The following is a 9,461-nucleotide window of genomic DNA, read 5'->3' as shown; positions in this document are numbered from 1 at the left end:
TCAGTCAGGATTTCTTACTCATACAGATCTTTCCCAGTCAGCACTTTCTCAATCAGTAATTATCAAACGGCTCCTAAGTTTAAGAAAAATAAAAAACTCCTCATAGCTATACGTTATATTATTACTATTGGAAAATAAAGAATTTTTGGAGTTCGGATTTTACCGGCACAAAGCCACAAAGTGAGTTTCAATAAAGTGTAAAAATAAAAAAGCCCCCCCAAAAAAAAAAAAGACTGGAATGCTTTGTTATCTAATTCCTCCTTTGTAAAATCCCACCTTCATCATCCAGTCCATCAAAACGATGAGATACTCTTGTTCTTCAACATGGGATTTATTTTCAATCGTAAACCATTCACAGCACGTCTCACTCATTCTCTCGATCTTGAACCGACTGATTTCATCAAATTCCCGGTCAATCCCCAATCTAAAAATAGTTTTACATGCCAGAATGTCATTGGACCCGTGAATTGCTTAATATGCTTTTATTACAAATTATATGATGATGATGATGATTATGATGTTCAAGTTTCGAACCCTTTCTCTCTCGGTTGTGTTAACTCTCCCCTCTTTCATTCAGCTCCCGTAATCCATTTTCGATTTGGGTATGATCCCAAAACTGATGATTACAAAGTTGTTAAGCTTACAAGCTTTTTCAATGAAAAATGAAACTGCATGTTGAGGTTTATAGCATGAGAAAGGATTCCTGGGAGTTGATATCTCAAACCTTTCCATCACATATCACATTGATTAAAGATGAAGATGAAGTTTGTGTAGATGGTTATGATGGCCATCTACATTAATTGGCTTGGTTCTCCTGGTTTGGAGAGGAAGCTTCAAACAATAGTGGCATTTGATTTGTGTGCAGACATTCTATGAGATAACCGTAGGCTCTGTGTTGGGAGTTTTGGCTGGCAAACTTTGTTTGATGTTATGTCCTATGGATGGTGAATGTGAGGTGTGGGTGATGAATGAGTATGGGATGGCTGAATCATGGGTCAAACATCATGAGTTTTCACAGTTTAGTGGTGATATACGTCGATATGGATTCACATCACACAATGAGTTTATTTTTTATACCGATGGTCGTTTTTGTTTGTATGATCCAATTGCAACCCAAAGTAAAACCGTCAAGATTACGAATGGACTAATGGTAGCTAAGATTGTGGAGTATACCGACAGTCTTTGTTTGGGTAGCACCTGCCAAGCATGGAATTTTTCTCTGTTAAGAAGAAAACCTTTATTTTTACCATAAATTTTTGAGGAAAAAAAATCTATTTATAGGCCATTCACTAAGTTCACATATTTGTGGATATCCACAGCCCTCTTTAAAAATACATAGACATTTTACATCAGGATGGTAACCACAATATTCAGTCAGCTAAGAAATGGGTTTACAATGTATAATATTTTTTGGGTTAATGTCATAAAAACCATCAAGTTTTTAGGGTTTTGTCGGTTTTGTCCAAAGTTGAAATTTATGTCCGTTTTTACCCAAACATTTTCGAAAAAATGTTCGGTTTTACCATTTTACCGGTGATAACAGGTTTTCCAGGTTACCATTATATTAAATTCGCAAAAAAACCATTAAATTTACCATTTTTTTGCGCTTTTACCCTTACGTTTATAATTTTTTTTTTACACTTTTACCCTAAGTATATATATTTTTTTTCATAATATACATATTCATATGATTTTTCTGCTTGAATAATTATAATATGAAAAACAAAAATACATAGGGTAAAAGTGTAAAAAAAATTATAAACGTAAGGGTAAAAACGCCAAAAAATGGTAAACTTAAGGGTTTTTTTTTGCGAATTTAATATAATGGTAACCTGGAAAATCTGTTATCACCGGTAAAAGGTTAAACCGAACATTTTTTGGAAAATATTAGGGTAAAACCGGACATTAAATTCAACTTTGGGTAAAATCGACAAAACCCTTAAAACTTGTAGGTTTTTATGACATTAGCCCATATTTTCTTCCAAAAAGACAAGGTTTTCTTAAGATAGAAAGTTAGTTATAATCACAAGACAAAACTGCAAAAATGGTTCTTATATAGTAAGCATTTTTTCAAGAAAAACATTCAAACCCTTAAAGTTTTGGGTTTTTGGGTTGACAGTCCTTTTAAGCAACTTTTGTTATTGTTTTGATCCCTCCGAAAATTGAAATTACTAACTTGCCCTTATGTAATTTCTTTTTTAATTTTATTTCTATCGCTCATTTAAAAAAATCCTAAAATAAAAAGGGGCCCACCACCACCCCCATTACCCAATCTAGTTAAGATTGTTACCACCGTTCCCAGCTTCACCCTTCTTCCTTCAATCTTCATCCTCACAAAACTCACCCCTTGACACTCTCTCTAGCAAACAAACGTCAGAAACGGTTTTAATCCCGGCGAGGCAGTCACTTCGAAGATGCCTCCCTCTCTAATGATTGACAGGTGTGAGTTCCCAACCCACATTGATTCAGTCTAGTCGGTTCCAAAATTAGGGGGAAGTGGAATATGAGGGATGGGAGGTGGTTGGTTGAATGATTATTGGGGTTTGAATCGCTAATAATGATTTTGTATGTGGGTTTGAAATTTCTTTAATGGGTAACCGAGAAGACGGATCAGATGAGGAGGAAAGGTTGTTGAAAGAAAGATAGGAAACACCACAACCAAGAGATGACAGTGAGAGGGGAAACATCAAAGAGAGACGTAATGAAACAGAGTGTATCGGAATTGCTGGTTGTGTTCGAGATCATGCTTGACTGAACGGAAGGTGGGGAAACAGAGCTATTTAGGTAGTCAATGGTTCCTGGCCTTGGATTAGTTACGCCGTCGGTTTGGCCACCTCCAACCACGATTGCCTTCGCCGGATATTATGGTAGTGATGACTCCTGTCTTCTTTAAGTGTGAGGGTACTGGATGATGAATCCAAGGAAACTTACAACTCCCGTTCTTTTGGTCCATGTGGCTTGAGTAGTGGTGGTTATGGTCAATGGTGGCGGCTAGGGTTGCGATGGGAAGAAGAAAGACGAGCGTAGGTGATGATGATGAAGTTGAACGATTTTTGGGTTTTGTGTATGTTGATTTTGGAGTGTGTACGAGTTTGTCGTACTCGAATCTGAACCTACATCTTCATATGATTCATCACTGTGTGTGTGTGTTGTATCAGGGAGAAAAATGACATCATTGTGTTTGTGTTGTATCCGGGAGAAAAATGAACGTTATATGGACTTTGTGCATGATGATGTTGCTTTCGTTGTAATTGAAGTTTCAATTGTTTTCAATCGAAACTAGATGTGTTTGATTTGCAATAGAATTTGGTGGCGGTGTTTTGGGTTGAGAGAGAGAGAGAGAGAGAGAGAGAGAGAGAGAGAGAGAGAGAGAGAGAGAGAGAGAGAGAGCATTTTATTTATATAATTATAGAAAAGAAATAAAAATGAAAAAATAAATATAGTAAGACTAATTTTGTCATTGGACCAAAAACATGATCAAAAGACTATAATCTAAAAAAGTTGAAGTTTTGACCAAAAACCAAAGATCATTTTTACAATTTTGTCTAATCACATAAGGCCATTTGCAATACTTGTCACGAGCAACGCAACCATAGAGACCAACACGAAGCACGAACTGGTGGTGGTGTACCAGTGACGAACACGAACGGAAAGAGAGGAAGAAGAAGGTCGGCTGAGAGAGGCAACTCCGTGGTCCTCCGTCTTCCCCACCACGAATCACCACGACCATGATGGTCCGGGATGATGTGCACGGAAAACGCTCGTGGCCACGTAGACCACGAGCCCCTTCGTTGCCGGTATACGAGTTGCCGGTATACCAGAAGGCCTAATACATACTATTTTTAAAGCTAAAGCTTTTGGGTTGAGTGGCCAATTAGTGTGCCCAAGAACAAAAACAAGTGATTTCAAGTTCCAAAAAATTCCGCACATCTGCAGAGAAAAAAATTCCGCACATCCATTCCAAAACGGTCATGAAAACCCCACCCCATCTTAACCGGACAAAGCCCGATGAGAAAAAAAACCCGGTCCTGTACACCTCTATTTCTTAGAACGGACCCTTTACTTTCACTTTCCAAAGGCTGCCTGCTTCCCACTCCTTCAGCTCCCCCGCTCACACTCCCCGAGTTTGCTGTCCACCACCGGCTACTGGTCTCACGGTATTTCGCCACTGGCCGCCGCTCTGCACCGGTGATCCGACAGAGTGTTTCTGTCACCGCTTTTCGCTGTAAGTGTTTCTGAATCTCTCAGTCTTACTCTTTCCATGTCTCATTGTCTCTGGTATTTCCGGTGTTTATTTTGTTTGGTTTCCTTTTCAACAATCAAATGATAAAGAAAGCAAAAGCAAATACATTTACGCAGACACCCCTTTTTTGCACAATTTTACCAAAAACATCCTAATATTGTCCTTAAAATCCAACTTTCGTTGTGAAAATCCAAAATTCGAACTCATGAACCAATGTTAATCGAAGAAATTATTGATGTCAAAAGCACTTAATTTGGGGATTGACAGGCATCAGTGTTTATACCAGCAACAAAAATAAAATAAAATAAAATAATTGATGTCAAAAGCACTTAAATTATTGTTGGTTTGTTGAAAATCGGTATATGTTAAGTTATGATGTGTTAACCTTTTTGTGTTTTTATCTCGTTAAGTGGGATCAGTCGTCTTCTAACTTGTCCTTTTCTTACCAATTCGTGTCTTACCTTGCAGCTCCTTAGTTTTAAATCCCCTAATATATACCTTTAAGACAACGGCTATATGGAGAACCTTCCAGACGATGTTCTATCAAACATATTCATCAGGTTATTGGCAAAACAACTTGCTCAAATGAGGTGCATTTGTAAAGATTGGAATGCACTCTTATCTAAATCCTCCTTTGTAAAATCCCACCTCCATCATTCTATCCAAAACAACGATGATATTTTCTTACTCTTCAAATGGGGACATTTTCTAGGTTGTAATCCATTCATAGCACGCCCAGTTCATTCTCTCGCTATCAAACCAACTAATTTCATAAAATTGCCGGTCAATTTCCAATCTAAAAATAGTTTTAAATACCGCAATGTCATTGGATCTGTGAACGGATTAATATGCTTTAGTTACAACTTGTATGATGGTGGTTATGTTGTTCACATATGGAACCCTTCTCTCTCGGCTGTGTTAACTCTCCCGCCATGTTCATCGCGCTCCCGTAATTCAGAAACTATCCTTTTCCGATTTGGGTATGATCCCAAAACCGATGATTACAAAGTTGTTAAGATTACATGCCTTTCTAACCCACGCAGAATAGAACCCCAAGTTGAGGTTTATAGCATGAGAAAGGGTTCCTGGGAGTTGATATCTCAAAGCTTTCCATCGCACATCACAATAATTATGGATCATGATGATGTTTGTGTAGATGGTCATAATGGCCATCTTCATTGGTTTGGTTCTACTGGTTTGGAGTGGAAGCCAGAAACGATATTGGCATTTGATTTGGGTGTAGAGACATTCAGTGAGATACCTCCTCCTCCAGATTCTTTACTACATCACCATGGACACTGCTTCAGTGTGTTGGGAGTTTTGGGTGGAAAATTTTGTTTGATGTCAAGTGTTAGAGATGGTAAATGTGAGGTGTGGGTGATGGATGAGTATGGGGTGGCTGAATCATGGGTCAAACGTCGTTTCTGTTTGTATGATCCAGTTGCAGCCCGGAGTAAAATCTTCAAGATTAAGGGTGATGGACAATTCATAACCAAGATTGTGGAGTATGTTGACAGTCTTGTTTGGGTAGCACCTGCCAAGCATGAGTTGTCAAAATGGCATGTCTTGATTTCTATTTTGAATAGAAATCAGCTGTTAAAAGGGCTTCAAATGGCAATAACAGGCATCTTTCGATTTCTATTTCAAAGATGAATCAGCTGTTAAAAGGCCTACAAAAGGCAATACGTCAGCTCCACTTCTTCTGTATTTTGGTGTTACTAGTCTGCATGATGTCATGTTTCTTGATTAGTTTTCTGTCAACTATATTTTTTTTAAGTGCATTACATCTAACACTCTCGCTTGTGAGCATGCTGTGTTTAACTTTTGCATGTTGGTTCGTTTTTAATTTATATTAGTGGTATTTATGGTTTGTTTGTGTTATTTTTTTTATATAAGCATTGAATAAATGTCTAGCCTTATTGCTATTCAAGGAATCTTGTTTCCGTTTCATTTGTTTTGGGCTTAAATCTAGTGGCCTACTCAAAATATGTTTGAATGGTCATGCCTTGTGCTATAGCATACCTTGGATGCTACAGAAACATACCTAGCAATAGCATACTTATTTTCTTTGTGGGCTAAACAGATGCATGGCATGTAATGGATGACTATGCACACAATGCAATTAGAAGAGCTAGCCGATGATGCTTATCATGTAAAATTGAAGAGCTAGCAATGAAAAAGAATTCCTTGACATGTTGCATAATAAGTCCTAAATATACTAAAGACAAAACTTCAAAAATGGTCCCTGTGGTTTCCAAAAATATCAAGTTTAGTCCCTAAGTTCAAAAAACCTCATAGATGGTCCCTGTGGTTTCAAAACTTTTAACATTTGGTCCTTCCGGCTAACTCCGTTACCATTTAGCCGTTAAGTCAGGGGCATTTTTGGCATTTCACTACACAGGGACCATTTATAAAGTTTTTGCCTTATTTAAAAAATAATTAATATAATTAATTAATATTAAAGGGTCCCACCCACTCTCTCTCTCTCTCTCTCTCTCTCTCTCTCTCTCTCTCTCTCTCTCCATCATCTACAGTGTTGAATCATGGTGATTTTTTTTGAGGAAATCCACAGTCTTTGTCTTTTTTTTCCCCTGGTATACCCTTATCCGCTTATTCCCCAATTCAGATGTGATGAACAAAAATACACACTTCTCGCCTTTTTGATTTCATCTTCAAGTGCTTGGCTATCGACGACAACACTCTTCTAGCGAAAGGAATTACAGTCGCGGAACACAAAGCCATTAAGCTTCTAACCAAAAAAGCAAACGATATCCAAGTTCAAATCAAGCCACCTCGAAGCACCCCTCGTTTGTATTTCTCAGTCAATCGAACCCAAGTTCCAGTCGCCGACCTAGTTCTGTTCATCAACGGGTCCGACCACCGTCATCTCCGTCGTTCTTGTCCTCAAGCACATTCAACAACAAAGAAACATCATAACAGTGAGTTCATTCAAACTAACCTCCGAAGAGATTAATCAACTTGATTCCTTTGATTCCTTACTGGGTTCTTCTCATATGACTTCAAATCATTAAACTTTGATTTCGAAACAAAAATCAAGATTGATTTCCAAAGGTTTTGATTCTCTGGTCGAGCGGAGGCAATGGTTTAGTTGACAGGTGGTTCGATTGAAAAATGTTTTTGAATTTAGGGAAAAAACCCAGCAGGAGATGTGGATTTAGTGTATGTATGTTTGTTTTTCAATTGATTGGGTGAAAGATGCCCTTCCGTTTTCCTGTCGCCACAAATTGGTGTCTCTCCCTCCCTTTGTGATTGGCCCAACCATCGCCGAAGGTCCCGTCAATTTCTTCCGTTCGCATCTTCTCCATTCCTGTCAAGTGGGAAGGGGTTGTTGCCCTCTTGAATGTCGGAAAACCCCATCTCTGCTGGAGATTTTCTCGATTAAAGTTGAAGAAGAAAAAGGAAGGCAACAACAACAAATATCGGTGGTTGTTTAGCTAGCTTGTCATCGAGAAAGAAGAAAGAGTTGATTCGGTGGTGAATCGATATAAAGGAAGGTTGATTGGTTGGGATGTGATGAACGAGAATCTGCATCATAACTTCTTCGAGAAGAGACTCGGGAAGAACGCGTCATCATTTTTTTTCAATCGAGTTCATAAAATTGATCCGAATGCGATTTTGTTCATGAATGAATTTAACACCACTGAATATATGAACGATGAATACGCTCCTCCTGTGAAATACTTGAGAGGGATGAAAATGCCCCTTTTATTAAATACCTGTGTGTGTGTGTGTGTGTGTGTGAGAGAGAGAGAGAGAGAGTGGGACCCTTTAATATTAATTAATTATAATAATTATTTTTTAAATAAGGCAAAAACTTCATAAATGGTCCCTGTGTAGTGAAATGCCAAAAATGCCCCTGACTTAACGGCTAAATGGTAACGGAGTTAGCCGGAAGGACCAAATGTTAAAAGTTTTGAAACCACAGGGACCATCTATGAGGTTTTTTGAACTTAGGGACTAAACTTGATATTTTTGGAAACCACAGGGACCATTTTTGAAGTTTTGTCAATACTAAATTAATTAATTAATACCTCAAACAAGTTAACTAAAGTCAAATGGTGTCGAACCTCCTTGGCTGAAACAAAAAGGCTCTTTACAATTTAGAAAAGTTGTTATGTTTGACTTTCTTTTTCTTAGATTTACAAAACCTCTATCCTCAGCGATTTCATTCCTTACATGACAAGCTGTAGGTCGCTACTCGGCCTTAGCTTGAGGGGGAATATTAGACGTAAATATATGTTGAGGGTGTAGAGTGGAAATATGTTTTGTACTCGTTATCTAATGCAATACAATCATAATATTCAATTACCAAGTTTATTTTTGTGTACACAGCTAATTGTTTGGGTTTAATTTAGAGTCTGTTAAAGATTCATATGTTTAAGTTAATGGTGTGTCAACTTTACTATGGGTTTGTCACTTTGTTGAAAATTTACATATTTAAGTTAAAATGTTTTAATCCTTTTGTGTTTGTAACTTGTTAAGAGGACCAGTTCTTTTTCTAACCACCTCATTTCTCCGGCAGAAGCTCATAAAGTTTCATTCGAACAGGAAGTTTACTTTGACATTCAAAAATGGCTTCACCACGACACCGAAAGAATATAGAGAACCTCCCAGACGATGTTCTATTAGAGATATTCATCAAGTTATTGGCTATACAGCTTGCTCAAATGATGTCCGTTTGTAAATCTTGGGATGCTCTCTTATCTGAATCCTCCTTTGTAAAATCTCACCTCCATCGTTCAATCCATAAGAACGAGAAGATTCTTATGTTCTTTGACTGGCGATTTTCTTTTGACCGTTGTCCATTCGCTACACGTCCGTCTCATTCTCCTCATCTTGAACTCATTAATTTCATTAAACTACTGGTTAATTCCTAATCTAATTATACTCATGGCAATGTCATTGGATCCGTGAATGGCTTAACATGCTTTTATAAAGGAACATGTCAGGATCATTCTGTTCACATTTGGAACCCTTCTCTCTCCGCCGTGTTAACTCTTCCGCCATCTTCTGTGCCCTCCCATAATTCAAGCTGCAGAAATATTTTCTGGTTTGGGTTTGCTCCAAAAACCGATGATTACTTATTCCATCTCTTGTTATAACTACTTTGCACGATGCTCTGTTTCTTAATTATGTATAGGTCAAGTTTCAAGTTTTAGTACAGTATAACTGCATCTACATGTTCTATTGGCAATAT

At 37.8% G+C, this 9,461-nt stretch overlaps 1 protein-coding gene across 1 annotated transcript; it reads left to right on the top strand.

Annotated features, from left to right (window-relative positions):
• Positions 1-2,168: 2,168 nt before the first annotated feature.
• Positions 2,169-6,148, top strand: LOC111906962 (F-box/kelch-repeat protein At3g06240). The gene is made up of 2 exons (XM_023902747.3): positions 2,169-4,225; positions 4,712-6,148. The coding sequence occupies exon 2, from the start codon at positions 4,760-4,762 to the stop codon at positions 5,894-5,896; it is 1,137 nt and encodes a 378-aa protein (XP_023758515.1). The 5' UTR covers positions 2,169-4,225; positions 4,712-4,759; the 3' UTR covers positions 5,897-6,148.
• The last annotated feature ends 3,313 nt before the right edge of the window (positions 6,149-9,461 follow it).

This window comes from Lactuca sativa, chromosome 8 (genome assembly GCF_002870075.4).
Source record: "Lactuca sativa cultivar Salinas chromosome 8, Lsat_Salinas_v11, whole genome shotgun sequence".
In the NCBI taxonomy this organism is placed as follows: Eukaryota; Viridiplantae; Streptophyta; class Magnoliopsida; order Asterales; family Asteraceae; genus Lactuca; species Lactuca sativa.
Note: the sequence above shows the minus strand (reverse complement) of the source record. Positions and strands in the feature narration are given on the sequence as shown.

Excerpts from the sequence above, each read along its gene's own strand:
- LOC111906962 (XM_023902747.3), top strand. The coding sequence starts at position 4,760 with ATGGAGAACCTTCCAGACGATGTTCTATCAAACATATTCATCAGGTTA.